At 39.9% G+C, this 22,391-nt stretch overlaps 1 protein-coding gene across 3 annotated transcripts in view; it reads left to right on the forward strand.

The window, feature by feature from the left end:
* LOC126299433 (protein phosphatase methylesterase 1) overlaps window positions 1-22,391 on the forward strand; it is a 91,063-nt gene that overhangs the window by 40,166 nt on the left and 28,506 nt on the right. For all 3 annotated transcript variants that reach the window (XM_049991335.1, XM_049991336.1, XM_049991337.1), the window contains exons 5-6: window positions 7,580-7,645; window positions 14,635-14,854. In XM_049991335.1, the coding sequence (XP_049847292.1) occupies window positions 7,580-7,645; window positions 14,635-14,854 (286 nt within the window). The remainder of the gene's footprint in view (window positions 1-7,579; window positions 7,646-14,634; window positions 14,855-22,391) is intronic.

A 22,391-nucleotide genomic window follows, 5' to 3' on the forward strand; every position in this document is an offset into this window, starting at 1 on the left:
AGACAGTTGTGTAAAAATCGACTAACATCAATTCCTTAACACATTTGTAGCCAATTATGCCAATTGTTAATCTGAATGGTAAATTGGCTGGAAAGTTATTAGTTATTGTGCTAAAAGAAGTTGGAGGTGCTCTGCCTCCTACAATTCTTTCACATGTGCGTGATCTTCAGAAGGAATATTTATGTCACAGCAAGCAAGAATCGGAAAATTGGTTTAAGAGAACTAAAACTGTGGCATGGTCACTGTTTTTGGCCAGTAGCTGGTCAAAATAAATTGCTTTTGCTTGATTCCTGGTCTGCTTGTAAAAATAATACTTTTTTAGAGCAAACTATCCCTCCTGAATAATTTGTGACATTGTGATACCACCTGGAACCACTGAACAAATTCAGCCTCAATATGTTTGTTTTCTACCATGCCTCTAAAATACATTATCACACTATGTGCAGCTCCGCCTTCCAGGATATCCAGTTTCATAATGATTTCAATGACAGACTGTTTCGCATTTGGTTTTATGCCATCACAATCAATCAGTTCTCATTACCATGTTACACCACTATGAGTGTACATGCATTCTTTAAGAGTGGAAATGTAGCTGAACATCCTGCACGGTTTGTAACTCCCAAGTAGTTCACCTTTGATCTTGAAGGTGCAAATCTTTGTGATCACTGACACAACATTTTTCATGCAGTTTTCATAGTGTAAGTTAGTGGTCTGTGTTGAACATTTATTGAATGTTGTTGATTTCCATTTTGTGAAGTGTAATACATACATTCCATTGAAGGTTGATCTCTGCACCCTTCTGATGAACATGGTGATTCGTACTTCTGACCTGACACTCAGGGGGTTCCGTCTCTCTCTCTCTCTCTCTCTCTCTCTCTCTCTCTCTCTCTCTCTCTCTCTGTGTGTGTGTGTGTGTGTGTGTGTGTGTGTGTGTGTGTGTGTGTGTGTGTGTGTGTGTGTGTGTTTTATGATATGATGATTAACATTAGACAGTAATGTGTTTGTTATGTAATGTGATGCCATAATTGATGTGATGTGAAATAGGCTATTTAGGTCATCAGGTTAAATAACATAAACTTACTTTTTGAAGGTAATAAATCATATTTGAGTAAATTGTTTCCAGTATGTAATGTTGCTCAGTGTCTCACAAAATGTTCTTTCTTCTTCAGCCACACTTTCCAAAATTAATAATTCACCAATTTGGAAACATTCATTATTTCAGCTCTAACTGTGATTTTAAATAATAATGTCATGTGGAAGAAGGTGTAATTATATGAATGACTTCACTTAACGAAGTTTTATTCAGCACTTGCACAAACAAGAGCGCGGAGTGAACTGCCTCTGACCAGAACACATACAGTATATATACAGCTACAGAACATTCCAGTACACAGATTATTGACATTTGTGGATACTTCTAGAATGTACTCGAACTAAATGTAGAAAATAAAATTGTACAGCCCAGGTGAGTTTTGAACTCGCGACCCTCTCTGCAACAGTTTAGTATCACAACCGGTACACCACAGTGATGGTGCTACTCGACTTCTTCTGCGACATTGCTCCCTCCTTAAGAGAACAGCGTCATGTTCTCATAGTCTGGGACCGAGTCATCGGTCCTGCATACTCCGACTCCCGATGACTGATGTTCACCCTGGTGGTGAACCTCTTAGAACTTCCTTTGCTGCTACGCTCTTCATCACCTTTCCGCTTGTTGCCTGTTGCTGGAGCTTCAAATTTACCCTAGGTTGCAGGATCCTTGTGGGGCTTCATTCGAAGGATGTGGACCGTATCTCTGATCTTTCATCGTCATTGGAGTCAAAATCTTCAACATCATAAGTGAAATCAGACAACTGTATTACAACCTTATAAGGTCCAAAGTAGCGCCTGAGGAACTTCTCAGAGAGACCAACCTTCCATACAGGAGTGAAGATCCAGATGAGGTCACGAGGCTGGTAGACAACAGGGCGGTGGCTCGCGTTATATCTTCGGCATTTGTTTTCTTGAGCCTGCATCATGTAGAGTTGAGCTAAGTGCCAAGCTCCCTCAGCTCTGGTTAACACCTGGCCGATGTAGTCGTCGTCCAAGTCATCAGGATGTAACGGAAACACAGTGTCTACCTTCATAGTTACCTCACGCCAGTGCACCAGAAAAAATGGCGTAAATCCTGTGGTGTCTTGTTTGGCAGTGTTGAAGGCAAACATCACGAAAGATAGCACTTCATCCCAGTTGCTGTGCTCAACATTGATGAACATTGATAGCATGCTGGCCAAGGTCTTATTAAGGTGTTCAGTTAGCCCGTTAGTTTTCGGATGGTAGGCAGTCGTAATGTGATGAGTAATGTTGCACCGACGGTTTATCTCTGTCACAAGATTCGATTGGAAAAACTTTCCCTCGATCCGTAATCAACGACCTTGGGGCACCATGTTTTAATACAATGTCTTCCACGATGAATTTGGCTACCTCGGATGCTTCGGCTGTTTTCACGGCTTTTGTAATGGCATTGCATGTCAGATAATCAGTGCAAACAATAAGCATTCTATTGCCACTAGCAGACGTTGGAAATCGTCCGAAGAGGTCAATCCCAACATGCTGGAAAGGCATTTCGGCTGGTGGAATTGGTATGAGTCGGCCCCGTGGTTTCTGAGGAACTGCTTTTCTCCTCTGGCACTCTTGACAGTGCGACATATAGTGGCGGGCACTCCTAAATAAACCTGGCCAGAAAAATCTCTTGGGGATTCTATCGTATGTCTGAATAAATCCTAAATGCCTGGCATCAGGTGTGTCATAGAATTTCTGTAGAACATCTAAGCGCATGTGTTTAAGAATCACTGGTAGCCATCTCTTTCCAAACGGATCAAAGTTTTTCCTGTGAAGTAATCCATTAACTACCTTAAATTGTCCTTTCACATCCTCTGACAGACTTAAGGTGAGCATAATTTGAGATACCTTGGCATCCTCCTCCTGCTCAGCAGAGAGATCTTGGAGTGCAGCGAGACAGTCACTATCTTCATCAAAGTCTTGATGGTCTTGCACAGGGTTCGTTGAGTGACAGTTGACATCTTCATGTTTTCTTCCACTTTTTTACAGTATGGTAATGTCATATTCTTGAAGACGTAGTGCCCACCTGGCGAGTCGTCCTGTTGGATCCTTAAGACCTGTCATCCAACAAAATGAATGATGGTCTGTAACAATTGTGAATGGCCTTCCATAGAGATACTGTCGAAATCAGCATATGGCCCAGATCACAGCAAGACATTCTCTTTCTGTAGTTGAGTAGTTTCTCTCAGCTTTTGTAAGTGTCCTAGAAGCATAGTCTATAACCTTCTCTTTTCCATCTGAAATTTGTACCAGATCAGCACCGATCCCATACTCACTTGCATCTGCGTGTAGTTCTGTAGGTGCTCTCTCATCATACAAACCAAGTACAAGGTCGGTCAGTCGGAAAATTTTGCAGCACATCGAAAGAATCTTGTTGAGCACCACCCCAGATAAATTTAGCATCGGCTTTTACAACTCTTGGAGTGGCCAGGCTTTGATACAAAAGTATTTGATAAAACATCGGTAATAAGAACATAATCTGAGGAAACTTCTCACACCTCTAATACTTTTAGGAATAGGAAATTCTGTCATAGAGCTCACCTTTTCTGGGTCTGGCCGCACACCTTCGTTTGACACAAGGTGTTCAAGTATTTAGATTTCTTTTGCTCCAAAGAGACACTTTCTTGGATTAAGTAGTCTGGCTTGTTGGAGACACTTAAGAACGGCCCTCAGTCTTTTTATGTATTCATCAAATGTCTCTGCAAACACTATAATGCCATCTAAATAACAAAGACACATCGTACACTTCAGGTGACTTAGAAGCTTATCTATCATCTGTTCAAAAGTTGCTGGTGCATTACACAAACCAAAAGGCATTCCCTTAAACTCGTACAGGCCCTCATGGGTGATGGATGCAGTTTCCTCATGATCAGCTTCATCTACTTAGGTTTACCAGTATCCCGAGTACATGTCCATGATTGGGAAAAACTTAGCCCACTTCAAGCAAGCTAGTGTATCATCAATTCGTGGAAGATGGTAAACGTTATTTTTAGTTACCTTACTAAGCTTCCTGTAATCAACACAAAAGTGGCAACTGTCATCCTTCTTCCTAACGAGGAGTGCTGGTGACGACCATGGGTTCTGCGAAAGCTGAATGATGTCATTCTTCATCACTTTCTCTAACTCGTCGTGAATTATTCGACGTTTCGTTGCTGACACATGGTAAGCTCTCTGGCTTATTGGCTGATGGTTTCCAGTGCTAATTTGGTGCTTCACCATCGATTTGTCTAATTTGTTCTTCACCTGTTTATTGAGGCATTCAGAGAACTCTTGAAGAACGGCAAGTAGCTTGTTCCGTTGTTCCTTAGTTAGAGAGTCGAGCTAAAAGATCTTGTCTCATAGTGGTAGCACTAATTTTGCCCACAGACTTGGCATGGGAGGTTTCTGTGACGCTCAGCTGTTCTTCAATTAACGGCTCAGTGTTTGCTACGCACGTGTGTCTTGGAAGGATCTGCGGTTCTCAGCGACATTTAACTATCCACAATTCAGCGAATCCATTCTTAAACGAGATGATGGAGGCTGGGATGACTAAGTTATTCTTCAGCGGTATGCTTCTCTTACATTCCACGACAAGATCCATGGGTTGCTGCATGGCATGACATGTGACAGTTACCTTTTTAGTGCTGACTGCAGGACCAAGGAAGACTAACATCTGGAGGAGCACACGTAGTCTCCACACACTTGGATGTGCATCTTCCTATCTACAGTATCTCATCTCATCTAGCATAATCTTCGAGCGACCACAATCTATTATTGCCTGACAAGCTTTAAAAAAGTCCGATCCGAGAATGATGATTAATTCTAAGGGCTGTGTATGGCCACTTATACCGACACGAATCTTTGTGTACGTTTTACATATTTCCCATTAGTCACCTTCAGCAGAGATGTTTCGTTGTCGACGAATACGGTTTTCTGCAAGTGGCAATGCTACTTCTCTGAAATGACTGAATATGGTGCTCCAGAGTCCACAAGAGCTTGGGCTGGTCACCCGTCCATGAGGATATCAACGTAGTTTCCTATCTTTTTGTAGTGATAGACGCCAGAAGATTTTTCTCTTAGACGGCCTCACCTCCCTTTAGTTTTCCAGGTTGCGGTGGCTAGGTGATTGGCTGGAGCTTCTAAATGGCAATGGAGACCTTGATTGGCGTGTTTGGGAGCGTCCTCTCCAGCGGCTAGCGTGTGTTGATGGTGACCTATGTCATCCTGTACTCACATCTTTTTGTTCATCTTTGTTGTCCTGGAGTTGGCGTCGGCTAAGATCAGTCTGCTGTCTTCTGGTGTGGTCATCATCAAATATCTGCTGCCTTTCTAGACAATAGCACACCACATGTCCCAGTCGTCCGCAGTGGAAACATACTGGTTGGTTATCCTGGGTCCTCCAGACGTCAGTCTTCATTGGTGCCCAAACAGGTTCCTCATGCGGCATTGTAGGAACATATCTTCGCCTTGGTCTCGACTTTTTCAATGTTTTAAAAGGAAATGGAGGACGAGAGATTGGGTTCAATGTTTCTTCCACTTCCTCCCTTATGACCTTTTGAAACGTCTGAGTTTTTTTCTCACCGTGCAATCCAAATGCCTTCTGAACTTCCTCTCTCACTATCTGACGAAGAACACTTGTGAAATCAGTTCCTTCCTCCATCACAGACATTGATATAAATTTTGGAAGCTGTTCAATAGAGAAAGAAACTTCCACATTGGAAAAATATATTAAAAACAAAGATTCCAAGACTTACCAAGCGGGAAACACACACACAGAATTTCGAGCTTTCGCAACCAGCGGCTGCTTCGTCAGGAAAGAGGAAAGGAAAAGGAAAGATGAAAGGATGTGGGTTTTAAGGGAGAGGGTAACGAGTCATTCCAATCCCGGGAGCGGAAAGACTTACCTTAGGGGGAAAAAAAGATAGGTACATACTCGCGTGCGCGCGCCCACACACACACACACACACACACACACACACACACACACACCGATCCATACATGTGCGCGTGCGTGCGTGCGCGAGTATATACCTATCCTTTTTTCCCCCCTAAAGTAAGTCTTTCCGCTCCCGGGATTGGAATGACTCCTTACCCTCTCCCTTAAAACCCACATCCTTTCGTCTTTCCCTCTCCTTCCCTCATTCCTGGAGAAGCAACCATCGGTTGCGAAAGCTAGAAATTCTGTGTGTGTGTGTGTGTGTGTGTGTGTGTGTGTGTGTGTGTTTATTCATTGTGCCTATCTACCGGCGCTTTCCCGCTTGGCGAGTCTTGCATTGTCTCGATATACTGGCACCATTTTATGAAGTCATCTGCTGTTGAAACCACCTTCAGGAGTGGGGCTTGATACATGTCCTAAGCAACACCCTTCATGAGATGTGGAACCTTACCTTCCTCCTTCATTCTAGGATCCACTATTTTTCACAGCTCCAAGACATCTTGAATGTAGGATGCTGTAGTTTCTCCTAGATTTTGTGCCCTCCACTTTAATCTATCTTCAGCCTTGCACTTTTGTTGTTGCGTGTTGCTGAAATACTTGCGCATTTCCGCCAGGAATACTTCCCAGCTTGTGAACTTCTCCTCGTTGTTCTCATACCATTGCTTGGCAGTGCCCTCCAAGTAGAAAAATACATTAGCCAAACACACAGTGTCATCCCATTTGTTAAATTTGGCTATACGCTCATACATCTTCGGCCACTTGCTTGGATCTTGGCCATCGTCACTAGAGAACCTGGAACGATGTCTCATGTGGTGGCACACAGTTGCTGTCATCGTAACATCCTCTTCTTCTTCTGTCTCCGATGGATTGCAATCTGTTGAATATGGCACGAACTAGGGTTTCTCGCCACGTAAACAGCGGCTCTGTCGTTGCCTGATGGGAGCCACTGTGTCGTTAATAATGTGCAGTATAACAGGTTCCAATACCCGGCACTTTCATCAGAATAATGTCACTTAGAGGAAGGTGTAAGTAGATGAATGACAAACACTAACTTCACTTTATGAAAGTTTATTCAACACATGCGTATACAAGAGTGCGGAGCGAACTGGCTCCGGCCAGAACACATACAGTATATATACAGCTACAGAGCATTCCAGTACAATGAGTCTTGACATTTGGGATACTTATAGAATCTACTCGAACTGAATATACAAATTAAAATTGTACAGTCCAGGTGAGTTTTGAACTCACGACCCACCATGCAACAGTTTAGTATCATATCCGCTACACCACAGTGACGGTGCTACTCAGCTTCTTCTGCGACAATATTTTCAATAAGAAATTTTTTTATGTTGTCATAGCTATGATAATAATTTCCTTACACACACACACACACACACACACACACACACACACACACACACACACACACACACCCTATAGCTATGATTTGTTATTCTCTGTGAATGTTAAGTCTTTTTTCATATCACGTAGATTGGAAAAAAATACTTACATGCAACAATTGATATGACATAAAGTTATATACTATTTATTTATGTATTTCAGTGTTCGTAGTGGACAAGTCAGAAATTTGGAGTCAGCTAAAGTTTCTATGCCTGGTCAAATAAAGAAGTAAGTATAATATAGGCTTATAAAAGAAAGTAGTGAAATAATGTTGTTGTAGTAGTGAATGAATGAAACCATTATCTAACCTACAGCAGATTTTAAAACCCAGTAACTTCTATGTAACATTTTAGTAGAATGTTCTCCACCCAAAGTAAGAAATATATGAAAGAGTTTTACTTGCCAGAATTGTTTGCATGTGTGAAAGAGCTTGAGAAATAAGGCAAGTTCATACAATTTCAATATTTTGCATTAAATAGTATAGTGAGAAGTAAGCTATGGAATGTCAGAGTTTGGACACTTTTCACTTACAGCTTGAGAATTCCAATACCGAATGTTCTGCTAGTTCACATACTCTGATAAATGCAGCCATGCTTCATCAGATAAAAGGGCATTTCAGGATTATCTTCATCATGGGCAGTTGCAGTACTAATGCCAAGCTACAGTATGTGCATTGGTCAGTCAGTGCACTAGAGTAACTTGGTAAAGTTTGAGTTTCTGCACAGCTCCGTGAGCCGATGCTATTGGTGAATCAGTCTGAAGTACTACCGTTGGGCCACTGAAAGGAGGTATGGGGCAGCCAGTGTCTCTTTTTGCCAGTGCTTCTACATGGCTGTTTGTTGTTAAACCATGTAGATTACATGATTACGACCATCACATTTTAGAGCCATTGCAGTGCCAAACTACTGAAATGTGAAAAAACATTAATAATCTCGAGGATCAAAACACTCTTATCTTCATAATTAAAAAGAAAAGGTTTGGAAATATATTGTGAGGTAAAGAAAAGATTTTAATGTTTCAGTATGTATTTAAATGCATAGCTGCACCTGTTGCCTGCATCTTATGGAAGAGAGTAGACACCACAGTCTCCAGTGTGTGTGCATTGAAGATCAACATCTCCTGTTTCATCATCACTGTCTTTATTGTACTCCTGCTGCTGCTGCTGCTGCTATAATCCCCTAACCTTTTACTAACTCTTCCACTCTGTGTTTCTGTGCAACTTCTCATTACCATTCCTTTATGGGAGTAATACTGCCCATTGCCTTGTACACATTAAAAATTCAATACCTTTTAAATTCAAATTTTTATTTCTGTGTGCAACATTCAGATTTCTCCTGAGCCCAAACAAATTCCTCTGTGTTGAAATGGCAATGATATGGTGGATGGCACAATACTTTATGACTGTTTTCCTTGCAATTTTGTCAACGTCATAAATGATATACGATTTATGGTGTTTCCGTATTTCGGGATTTGTCAGGGTGTATATGACCCGGGAGATCTGGGAAAAACCCAGTATTTTTTTCATCTGGGAGAAAACTGGGAATTTTTTAGAATTCCAGGAATTTTTCATTGTCTTAGCTTTCAGTTAATTTTTTGTAATTTTGGCTGGTTGAACCGATAATCTAAGAAAGGATATTCCTGTATCCCGCTACTGCAGCAATAAAATGTGAACGGGAGAGAAAAATGAAAATAACACTTCATTTCCAAAGGAAATGTGCCACATACATCATCAAAACACAGTGCCCATACAAGTGTCTGCCAACAGCAAAATGTGTCAAAGCCCTTAGGTAGACTATGAAATACTTCATAACAACAAATTGCCTCTGATGAGTGTGACGTCACAACTGTTTACATTAGTCATTCGAACAGTTGAGAGCGGGCTCATGCGCATGCGCAGTTGAGTCACATATGAGTTGTACATTCTCCCGATTCTGGCTACAGAAGTGTGACTGTCAGGTGTATAAGCAGTAGCAGTAAGCAGACAAATGCTACCTGAAAGAAAAAATTTTACTGGTGCGTCCAAGCTGCCAGATTCACGCGTGCACAGCAGGTGCGGATCTTCGGGCCAGAGATGTGGGGGGGGGGGGGGGGGGGGGAGAGACAGGGGTGTCTGGATCGAGTGTTTGGAAATATCGTAGATCTGGGGAAGATGCACAGAGCAGTCTGAATTATAGTGGGAAGGTGGATAGTCTCCACGTGACCCGTGTTTACGTTTAGTGATTTTGCTGTTTCCTCTTTGTTCACTGCTCGCCAGTAAAATGGAAACAAAACAGATTTCTGTGGCCTGGAGCTATCAAGTGAATGAAAATACATTCACATAATTATGAAGGCCTAAAATGTTATTAGTTTCAGATCTTATTTTATTTCCATGTTTGTGGCAGTCAAGCATTAATCGCCTTGCAGACCAATGAAGTTATTTTTGTCAGTTTGCTAAAGAAATTTGGCGTTTATTAATCTTTTTTGCTGAGGCAGTCAATTTATTTGAAACGAACTCCGGTTTTACATTAAAAAAAAAAAAACTCAGGATCTCATAGTGAGAGATTGAACTTCTTGCAGGTGAGATGTTTTTTCTGCACGTAACAGTCTTATATATGTTGCCGAATTGCGTCGTCTTGAAAATTATCCAGTTCCATCAATTTAGCAACGCACTCTTTGGTTTTTCCTCAAGTCAAAAGAGTAGCAGTTGTTTCCTTTAAATCTTCATCTCACTTCTCTCTTATTTCCTTCATAGAGATAGTTATAATTTTCAGAGCTGCAGCTACTTGTTCGACAAATATGTAAGAGGCCCACTGTTATAATTTTCTTCATCAAAATAGCATTGTATATTACATACAAGCCCATGACATTGGCAAAGTTAGCTACCCTATCTACTATCCTGTGGCTTCAGGAAGAGGTCATACTTCCAGATACATTTGAAATTGGCAATACCACACCTCACTGTTAACAAAATATGTGTCAGTAACTCATGATCTGCTACAAATGTGCAGCCTTGAGTTGTGTAAGTGTGGCAGTGCCACACCATCACTGTAGCAAAGTTTATTAGTTCCAGAGCACAGATTGGCACTGAAGTGTCCCCCCCCCCCCCCCCCCCCCCAAATTCTCTCTCTCTCACACACACAGTTAGTTAGTTATATTACTTGTTCCATGGATCATGAACACACACACACACGCACACAATGCGCTCTAAGTGTATGAAGTATCAGGTGTGTTATTTCTGCGACCTTACTGTAAATGGTGCAGTGATTTTCTTGTACTTCTTTCCAAGGCCGCTCCTAATTCATCTTATTTATATGCAGCTAAAATAAATACACCACCTGCCACACTGTCCAAGCACTTGACCAGAATGTCATGTGATGATCACAAACAGTCCATGTAGGTACTGATTCAACTCAAAAGCTAGACTGCACTGAATTGTACATGAAATGCCCTGTATTTTTGAAGCTAAATATAGCTTACTGTTAAAGTATTATTATTTATCTCAAGGTTGTTGCAACCAAACAGTTCAAACTCGAGGATGTCATATTCATAACAATATTAGCTTTACCTTTTGTGGAGATAAATGCCTCTCTTTTGTGATATCACTATAAGTGTCATCCTCTTCATATTCAGATATCTCAGTTCTACCTTCATTTTAATCCTCGTATCCTCTGAAGATCAGGAGGTCGTTATCAGGAGGAAGAAAACTGGCATTCTACAGGACGGAGCATGGAATGTCAGAGCCCTTAATCAGGCAGGTAGGTTAGAAAATTTAAAAAGGGAAATGGATAGGTTTGGCAGGAGGAACAAGACTTCTGGTCAGGTGAATACAGGATTATAAATAAAAAATCAAATAGGGGTAATGCAGCAGAAGGTTTAATAATGAATAAAAAATAGGAATGCGGGTAAGCTACTACAAACAGCACAATGAACGCATTATTGTGGCCAAGATAGATACGAAGCACACACCTACCACAGTAGTACAAGTTTATATGCCAACTAGCTCCACAGATGATGAAGAGATTGATGAAATGTATGATAAGATAAAAGAAATTATTCAGGTAGTGAAGGGAGATGAAAATTTAATAGTCATGGGTGACTCTAACTCGATAGTAGGAAAAAGAAGAGAAGGAAATGTAGTAGGTGAATATGGAATGATGATCAGGAATGAAAGATGCCACTGCTTGGTAGAATTTTGTACAGAGCATAACTTAATCATAGCTAACACTTGGTTCAGGAATCATGAAAGAAGGTTGTGTACATGGAAGAAGCCCGGAGGTACTGGAAGGCTTAAGATAGATTATATAATGGTGAGATGGAGATTAGGAACCAGATTTTAAATTGTAAGACATTTCCAGGGGCAGATGTGGACTTTGACCACAGTCTATTGGTTATGAACTTTAGATTAAAACTGAAGAAACTGCGAAAAGGTGGGAATTTTAGGGGGGGGGGGGGGGGGGGTGGGACCTGGATAAACTGTCAGAACCAGAGGTTGTAGAGTGTTTCAGGGAGAGCATTAGGGCACGATCAACAAGCAGGGGGGAAAGAAATATAGTAGAAGAATGGATAGCTTTGAGGGATGAAAGAGTGAAGGCAGCAGAGGATCAAGTAGGTAAAAATACAAGGGATAATAGAAATCCTTGGGTAACAGAGGAGATATTGAATTTAATTGATGAAAGGAGGAAATATAAAAATGCAGTAAATGAAGCAGGCAAAAAGGAATACAAACGTCTCAAAAATGAGATCGACAGGAAGTGCAAAATGGCTAAGCAGGAATGGCTAGAGGACAAATGTAAGGATGTAGAGACGTATATTACTAGGGTTAAGATAGATACTGCCTACAGGAAAATTATAGATCTTTGGAGAAAAGAGAATGATTCGCATGAATATCAAGACCTCAGATGGAAACCCAATTCTAAGCAAAGAAGGGAAAGCAGAAAGGTGGAAGGAGTACATAGAGGGTCTATACAAGGGCGATGTTCCTAAGGACAATATTATGGAAATGGAAGAGGATGTAGATGTAGATGTAGATGAAGATGAAATGGGAGATAAGATGCTACGTGAAGAGTTTGACAGAGCACTGAAAGACCCGAGTCGAAACAAGGCCCCGGGAGTAGACACCATTCCATTAGAACTACTGACAGCCTTGGGAGTGCCAGGCCTAACAAAACTCTACCATTTAGTGAGCAAGATGTATGAGACAGGCAAAATACCCTCAGACTTCAAGAAGACTATAGTAATTCCAATCCCAAAGAAAGCAGGTGTTGACAGATTTGAAAATTACTGAAGTATTAGTTTAGTAAGCCACGGCTGCAAAATACTAATACGATTTCTTTACAGACGTATGGAAAAACTTGTAGAAGCCGACCTCGGGGAAGATCAGTTTGGATTCCATAGAAATGTTGGAACACGTGAGGCAATACTGACCCTACGACTTATCTTAGAAAACAGATTAAGGAAAGGCAAACCTACGTTTCTAGCATTTGTAGACTTAGAGAAAGCTTTTGACAATGTTGACTGGAATACTCTCTTTCAAATTCTAAAGGTGGCATGAGTAAAATACAGGGAGCGAAAGGCTATTTACAATTTGTACAGAAACCAGATGGCAGTTATTAGAGTCGAGGGGCATTAAAGGGGAGCAGTGGTTGGGAAGGGAGTGAGACAGGGTTGTAGCCTATCTCCATTGTTACTCAATCTGTATATTGAGCAAGCAGTAAAGGAAACAAAAGAAAAATTCGGAGTAGGTATTAAAATCCATGGAGAAGAAATAAAAACTTTGAGGTTCGCCGATGACATTGTAATTCTGTCAGACACAGCAAAGGACTTGGAAGAGCAGTTGAACGGAATGGATACTGTCTTGAAAGGAGGATATAAGATGAACATCAACAAAAGCAAAACGAGGATAATGGAATGTAGTTGGATTAAGTTGGGTGATGCTGAGGGAATTAGATTAGAAAATGAGACACTTAAAGTAGTAAAGGAGTTTTGCTATTTGGGGAGCAAAATAACTGATGATGGTCGAAGTAGGGAGGATATAAAATGTAGACTGAGATGGCAAGGAAAGCGTTTCTGAAGAAGAGAAATTTGTTAACATAGAGTATAGATTTAAGTGTCTGGAACTTGTTTCTGAAGTATTTGTATGGAGTGTAGCCATGGTTGGAAGTGAAACGTGGACGATAAATAGTTCGGACAAAAAGAGAATCAAAGCTTTTGAAATGGGGTGCTACAGAAGAATGCTGTAGATTAGATGGGTAGATCACATAACTAATGAGGAGGTATTGAATAGAATTGGGGAGAAGAGGAGTTTGTGGAAGAACTTGACTAGGAGAAGGGATCGCTTGTTGGGACATATTCTGAGTCATCAAGGGATCACCAATTTAGTATTGGAGTTCAGTGTGGAGGGTAAAAATCGTAGAGGGAGACCAAGAGATGAATACATTAAACAGATTCAGAAGGATGGTACTGGGAGATGAAGAAGCTTGCACAGAATAGAGTAGCATGGAGAGCTGCATCAAACCAGTCTCTGGACTGAAGACCACAACAACATCCTCTGAAGATATACCAACTCCTCTTCATGTGAAGGCTACATATTGCTATTTGTATAATAAAGTGTTGTGTTATGTTGTAATGTGTGTGTCATTTTATACAGATGCCAAGATACTTCATCTGACAAAGTTGGCCTCTTCCTTCTCATGCTATCCTTATCTGAGTGTGTTGAATGTTTATGAAATGAAATGTTGCCTTAAACAATCCTTCCGTATGACTGCTTTTGAAAGGATAAAATACTCAAATTGTTTTCTTACATAATGAGGTTTGCTACGTTTGTTTTAAACAGTTGCTTGAAATGTTTAATGGTCTCACAGGAATTGCGGACATAATTATTTTCAGTTACTAGTAAATGCTTGCAATATTTTCAGGAACTAGCTTTTGAACATTGACCGCAATAAGTGTCACTGTACTAATTGGACTAGAAACAAGGAATCAAATCTATATACATGTCTCTATCTTGTCTGATCTGAGGTCCTTTTGTATCTTAATGTTTTCACATATTTTGATTATAATTTCCTTTATTGGGGTGGTGGACATTCTGAAAATGTTACTACATTTTCCACTTCTCACAATTTATTGCATTGTCATCTTACCTGTCAAGTCATTAAACGTTTATTTGGATTTGATTGCTTTGCCATTGCTTATAATTTCATTGATGAATTAAACTATTGTTCTTTTTCTTGTATACACAGCTGTGTTACTAACAAGGCAGCTACAAATGACCTTAATTTGTATGAACCTTCAGAGGAATCACTCATTGCTGAGATATTATCTTCCGAGAATGTTATCCAAGAAGAACCAAGTGGAGAAGAAAATGACAACACCTCTTGTAGTGGTACAAATGCAGCTCATCATACCAAAGACTCTTCAGATACAGAAGATACGTGGGAACAACAAAGCTGTTCTGTCCAAGTAAGGGTAGATCCTTTGTAAATTAGCTGTTCTCTACAAATGAAGTGAAACTTAATTCTGATAAATCACACAAAGATTGTGGTACTTTATCTGCATATTAATTCCTGGTTGTAAAGTCTGTTCACCATTTCATCTTACTAGAGTTTTGAAATTAGTGGGCTTTGTAGTACTGTGTCTAGATTGTCAATGGTGGAAATGATAGAAACAATTTTAGCAACATAATTGAAGAAAAAAACTGATGCTATTTTGTATGCTGTGCAGTCAAAATATTGAATGGAACACATTATATGGTGTCAGACACTACCGTCCCACTATCTGCAATACTATCTCCTTTCTGCCATTTAACCACGCAGATTTAGAAATCTATATCTTATTGTTTATGGCAACTACAGTACGTTGAACTTAGTATTAAAACACACACACACACACACACACACACACACACACACACACACACACACACACACACACACACGAAGTTTTGCATCACCCCTATATTTCAAAATTCATGGCACAGAAACATAATTCTCTGAGACATGCACATAATTTCTTTGCAATGTTTCTAGATCACCAAATGCTAAGAAAATCGTGTAGTGACAAAATCATCAGTTTCCCATGGAAGTTTTTTTTACAGCACTCCTTACTTCTGTACAGGCTTGAGTCTGTTGTGGCATACCATTCATGGGATCATCAAGTCAGCCTTCGTCCAAATTGTTCCACTCTTCAATGGCGATCCTGCATGAGTCGCACAAAGTGTGTGGTCCTTGTCAACACCCAAAAACAGCTTGTTTCAATTGATCCTACCCACGTTTAATTGGTCTCATATCGTGGAACAGGCAGGCCACTCTGGTGGTGGTGATCCTAGCACGAGAAGAGCACCTTGAGCGTGAGAGTTATCATCCATCATGATTAAATTGTCACTAAAATGTTTACAGCATGGTTGCGTTGTTGGTTACAGAATTTCGTCCGTGTACATTAGAGTGGTGAGGTTTCCCTCAACAATCAGAAGAGCTGTACATGGCCTCATGCACCCCCAGAACATCTCTCTGCCGCCACCTTGATGCACATGGGAAACACAGTGTTGGGAGACATTTAGTATATCTGGTTGTCTCTAGACACGTAGTCTGAAATGATTGCTGTCCAAATATCAGAGCTGCCTGCATCAACACCACTCGACCCCAACTATGGTGCATCCATTCTGTAAGATTTCTTGCCCATCGGTAATGATGTTCTGGTTCTCGCCATCTCGTTGAGAGTGGAGATTCGCATTGTGCACTCTTCTCCTTATAGTTTGGTGCAATCTGCAACATCCTGTAGCCCTTCGCATCCTGAATTCAGTTCTGGAGCACTGAGCCCATGGTTCCTTTGACTCTGCCATCTTGTGCACTTCGCAAATGTGGACAGTATGTGTGGTGTGAGCCCTCAAAACCATCTTCCAGGCAGGACTGATACCCCATTCACAGCACATCACTTTGACTCTGGTGCACACGTCGAGCAACTTCCTCGGTTGATAAGCCTTATTTGCTTTGATGGTTTGGACCCAATCATTGGTTGCAAGTGTCCTTCGTAGCAGAATGCATGTTCACTCTGGTGTTCCCGTGCTGTCCCTAAGGCCATACCCTACAGCAAGGAACATGTGGATATGCGACACTCCAGAAACAAGTGGCAACATCAGGTGATATGCTTGGGTGTGCTGCATGCAAATGATAGTCTCCCGCTACAAGATGGCTTCTAGAACTGACCATCTGTTTCTATAAAATGGCATCTCTGTAGAACATTGTAGCTTGAGGGTAAGGCAGCAAAATTAGCTTTGCTTAGGAAAATAAAGTGATACAGAAGCACTGTGCATTAAATTTATGAAGGGGGAATCTTCATGGAGAATCATAAAATGTGAAGATTGCCACACAAATGCTTTGATTATAAGTGGATGAGCAGAGACACATTCAGATGTCACGTCAATAAATTAAAGATGAATGTTTGTGACATGACCAAGAACTTTCAATAACTAGTAAGTGCGGGACAGTGACTAGGTAAATATGGAATAATGAGCGATTTACTGCTGACGGTGTACGTGGTGTAACGGTTGCATCATAAAGTAGTAACTCGTATCATTATTAGGTCCCAGGTTCGATTCTGACTACTACTTATATTTTATCACCTATCTCAGAATATATCACACACATTAAATTCTTAATAAAACACAATGAAAAAGCATGAAAGTTTACTGATATTTTATTGTTGGTAACATAATTCATCAGCAATCATTGTTAAGGCCAAGTGTTTCAATTTATCTGAATAGTATGTGTAAGTAAAGCATTCCAAACATTTGAAAAGAAAGTGAAAATTTTTGTGAAATGACATGATAAAAGTAAGAAAACAGGTTAGACGAATATTTGATGTATCTCATTTTCTGTACATGATTTCGAGGCAAAGGCACATCAAATGTCTCTGATCTGTTTTATTTTTTCAGAAAAATCATTTTCACAAAATATTTAACAGATTTATTTCATTTTTTATTTTTATTTATTTGTTTATTTTTAATTCAGAAAGCATGATTTCATTGACACCCCATTTGCCTTCCTAGTATCTTTTGTTCTCAGAATTTCTAAATTTAGCACTTGATTTGAAGGAATCCCTTTGGGCAGTTAAATGTAGCACCAATGTACCTTTTTATGCACAAGGTCGCCAGACCTTGAAGAGATGAACTTTTTCACACTTCATTCACATAGCTAGTAGCAGCTGTTCATGAAATATTTCAGTTTTCCTCAAATCGGTAATTAAATTTTCCTTAATTACTGTGATTACTTATAAACAGTTAAATATTTTCTTGTAATACTGGACATCACACTGATCACTTTGATACCTCATTTGCCCGTTTCTCACTCTTTGTTTGCCTATGAAAATTTGGACAAAATCTCTTTGTGTGATTTATAGGAAGTCTTGTTTTTCCTCCGCTCAAACATTGGCCAAAATGTTTAGAGTGTTACTCATACAAAAAAACACATCCTTTTTGTCTGCTGTCATTTCAAAAAACCTAATCTTGATATCTTGAATCACTTATAAAATAAGACTGTTTTGACGGTCACTTGGTTCCAGGTCCTAAGGAAATCATTCGGGTGTGCTGCAAGCGACCTGTCGTCCGATATAAGAACCAATAGCTCAAGAATGAAAAGAGCTATCATTCTGCTCTCAAATTTAAATAAAATTTCGATGTGTTGGCTGCATTTAATATTCAATAATGTATGGCTTAAAATGAACTACATGCGAAGTCTACTCAATGTGATTTTATCTCTGGAAACTCTTAAAAATTTTGTGCAGTCATTTATTTAGTCTCGTGCAGCACACTAACTATGACAAATAATGAAAAGAAATTCAGCCCTCCATTGAGCGAAGATATAAAGCTGCAAGATGCAGAAGAATCAAATGTTTTCATAGAATAGTTTTCTTAAAATCAGATAAGTATTTCATAATTTCATAACAACCATCAGGTCTGCTCCTGTGCTTTGCTGAAAAGACTAGTAGCTGTCACTGCCACACATGCTGTGACAACAAGATTCAAACACATTTGAATCCAAACATTACAAGTTGTAGCAAGGGACAGGCAGCTCTATGGACATTGCTCACCTAGGAAATTTCTATAACTATACCTGTGGTTGTGTTTTGTCTTTCGAATCAATCTTGTGCTGCTGGTTGCTTCTGTTGCTTACATAGGACATGGTCTAATGCATCGCTACTGGTGCTTTACTTTCAACTGAACTCTCGCAGTCTAATAGAGGGCAGCATTCTACCTATGGGTAGTGCTGATGGTAACTCTGTGTATATTGTTGAACAGCATTGGCGATGACCTTCAGATGGGTACAGGAATGGTCACAATAGCATAAATTGTTAATAATTAGGGACAGGAAAAAATCATTTCATTTTGTGGTCAGATTTCGGAAATCCTTTTTGGCCAGATATCAGTGTACTTTACTTTACTTTTTTTTTTTTTTTTTTTTTGTCCAAATCTGTGTGTTCCTGAACAGGATTTGGTTCTCTTTTTACAGTTTAAATGTTTATTGCCAAGTTTGATTAATCCCCCCCCCCCAAGTTTTATGTGCCTGTTTTGTTGTTATTTTTTCCCAGTTTCGGCATTTATGCCAGATTTGGTGTTATTTTTGAAGTCTCCTCATAGCTCGCTATGCAAGAATTGAACTGCTATTTTAGGAGTATATGCAAACCTGAGGCTTGAGGAAAAAAGAAGACAAAATGCAATTTCAATATTCAATAACAGTAGAATCGCTCTGCAGTCAGCCTTAAATGCCTGTTCTTTAAATTTGCACAATAGTGCCTTGCAGAAAGATTGCTGTCTTCCCTCGAGATGCTTTCATTTGAGTTTATGAAGCATATCTGTAAATACTTGCATGCTTATGGTATCTACCATTAACAAATCAAGCAGCACGCCTCTGAATTGGTTTGAGCCTTCTTTTAATTTGACCTTGTGGGGATCTCAAATACTTGAACAGTCCTTAAGAATGGGTCGTACTAGCATTCTGTATGTTGTCTCCTTTGAGTGAGCTGCAGTTTCCCAAAATTCTCCCAATGAAATGAAGTCAAACATTCACCTCGCTACCACAAACCTTACATGCCTGTTCCATTTCATCTTGCTTTGTGCCATTACGCCTAGATATTTATAACATTGTCAAGCTGCATCCTGCTAATCCTGTATTTGAATGTTTCAGGGCTATTTCTTCTGCTTATCCACATTACCTTAAATTATTATTGATTTAGAGCAAGCTACCAATTGTCACACAAACTAGAAATTTTGTCTAAGTCATCTTGTATATTCCTACACACTCTCAATGACACCACCTTCCCAGTTCACCCCTGGTAGCTGAGTGGTCAGCATGATGGAATGTCATACCTAACACGCGGGTTCGATTCCTGGCTGGGTCTGAGATTTTCTCCGCTCAGGGACTGGGTGTTGTCGTCTTTATCATCATTATTTCATCCCCATCAACACGCAAGTCACCAAAGTGGCGTCAATTCGCAAGACTTGCATCAGGCGAACTGTCTACCTGACGGGAGGCCCTAGCCACAACATTTATTTACCAACTTCCCATACACCACAGTGTCATCAGTAAACAGCTGAACATTGCTGCTCACCCTGTCCGTTAGTCAGGTAAAGGAAAAACAGGAAAAAAAAAGAAAAAGTTCTGTCACACAGTCCTCCTCTGAATGCGAAAACATTTTGTTGACACTGACCTATATAGGGAGGAATAATCACCACGATAAAATAAGGGAAATTAGAGTTCATACGGAAAGATATAGGTGTTCATTCCTTCCATGCGCTATACGAGATTGGAGTAATAGAGAATTGTGAAGGTGGTTCGATGAACCCTCTGCCAGGCACTTGAATGTGATTTGCAGAGTATCCATGTAGATGTAGATATGGAGATGTAGATGTAGATGCCGATGTCCTGGGGTAGTCCTGATGATACATTGTCTCCTCTTTGAGGACTGCGTACTGGCTTACATTACTTAAAAAGTCCTTGAGCAATTCACACATCAGGGAACCTAAACCATATGCTCGGACCTTTGTCTCCATTCTGCAGTCAGGGCACCAAGTCAAATGCTTTCTGCAAATCTGGGAATATGGAATCTGTCTGTTGCCCTCCATTCATGATTTGTAGAACATCATTTGAGAAAATGGTAAGCTGAGTTTGACACAAGTGATGTTTTGTAAATCTGTGCTAATTTGTGGACACACACCTTTTTGTCTCAAGGAAATTTGTTACATTAGGACCTGGAATGTGTTAAAGAATCCTGCTGCAAACCGATGTTAAGGATACTGGTATTTAATTATGTGGGTCAGTTCTTTTACCTTTGTTATATACAGGAGTAACCTGCACTTTTTTCCATTCACTTGGGGCTTTTGGCTGGGTGAGAGGTTTGCGATAAATGCAAGCTAAATAAGGGTCCAAAGGAGCCAATGCTGCACAGTACTCTATATAAAACTGAATTTGGATTCCATCTGCACCTGGTGACTTACTTGGTTTCAACTCTTTCAGTTGCTTCTTTATGCACAGATGCAGATTCTTTGTCCCCCAGGTGAGAGTGTGTGTGACAGTCAAACAATGGTTTGTTTGTACAATCCTCATGCATGAGTGATTTCTTAAGTGTGAAATTTAAAACTACAGCTTTCGTTTTCCTGTCCTCTACAGCCACATCAGACTTAATGAGGAATGGCTGGATAGAAGCCTTCAACCTGCTTACTGATTTTACTATGTATGACCTGAATTTTCTCAGGTTCTTAGCAAGTTCACTAATGTGCAACAGTAGAAGTTGTAGCTGTATGCATCATGAATTGATCTTCTTTTCCTTCTTTTTCTTCGTCTTCTTTTTTTTAACCAAGAGTGCAACTATCTCTGTTTCCTCAGCATTTTTAAAGTTGATTATTAAACCGTGGAAGGTCCTTCCCCATCCTTAATCCATCAAACCCCATGTCTCCATAGTGTGATTAACAGTCAGTTTAAACATTGCCCATAATCCCTTTGCATCCATTGTACTGGAGCTAAATGATGCTCATTCATTCTCTAAGTGCTGTGTTAACAACTGCTTATCTGCTTTTTCTATCTGAAATATTCCCCTGGCCCTGTTATATATATATATATATATTACCGTTAGTAGCCATTGTTACAATGATATCATGATCACCAGTCCCTGTTTGTATACTGACACTGTTGATAAGGTCAGACCTGTCTGTAGCTTCAAGGTCGAAAAGATTTCTGTTGCTTGTGGGTTGTTTAACTAGTTATTCAAGCCAGCTTTTGGAAGAACGTCCTCAGAACTACTTTGCAAACAAGATACCTAAATTTAATGGTTTGGTTTTATCTTCACTTCACCTTAACAAGTTTTTTGTTTTCTTTAATTTTATGAACTTGCTCTCACCAGATGCTGCAGTCACAGGAATTGTCATAGTATCCTCAAAGCTGTTGTAATGTTTGGATAAGCATCTCTTAATGTATACTTTGAATGAGAAAGACCTTCAAAATTTCTGAATGGAAAGCTGTGCCAATGCTCTTTCATAATCTTTCACTGGATCTTGAAAGCAAGTATTTCATCGAGTAGCTTTGCTGTATTGATATCCCTCTTATCTTCATAAGAGAATTACTTAAGAGTGCTGTTGCCAACATGTGCATGTTATGATGTAACATTTTTGAGATGGATTCAGTCCTAAAATAATTATGGAATAAGATGTCTGATTTTGTATGTGTCACATAAAAGAATATGATAATTACAGTATGTAATATGTTACACCACATGTGCTTTGAAAATGACTTAAGGCCAAAATTAGCCAGATGTGTGATTCAAATAAAGAACATTCACATTGTCTGTTTTTTCATTTAGGTGTCCTCACGGAAACAAAATGTATTACCTCTTATATTTGGCACCATAAACAACTGCATATCTTTTGAGATAAGATAGATATTTCATTTAAGGCATATGTTGACAGGATATTAATCAGGAGAAATTATGTGATACAGCTGAAGATCGGTTA

Source organism: Schistocerca gregaria, chromosome X, assembly GCF_023897955.1.
Source record: "Schistocerca gregaria isolate iqSchGreg1 chromosome X, iqSchGreg1.2, whole genome shotgun sequence".
Lineage (NCBI taxonomy): Eukaryota > Metazoa > Arthropoda > Insecta > Orthoptera > Acrididae > Schistocerca > Schistocerca gregaria.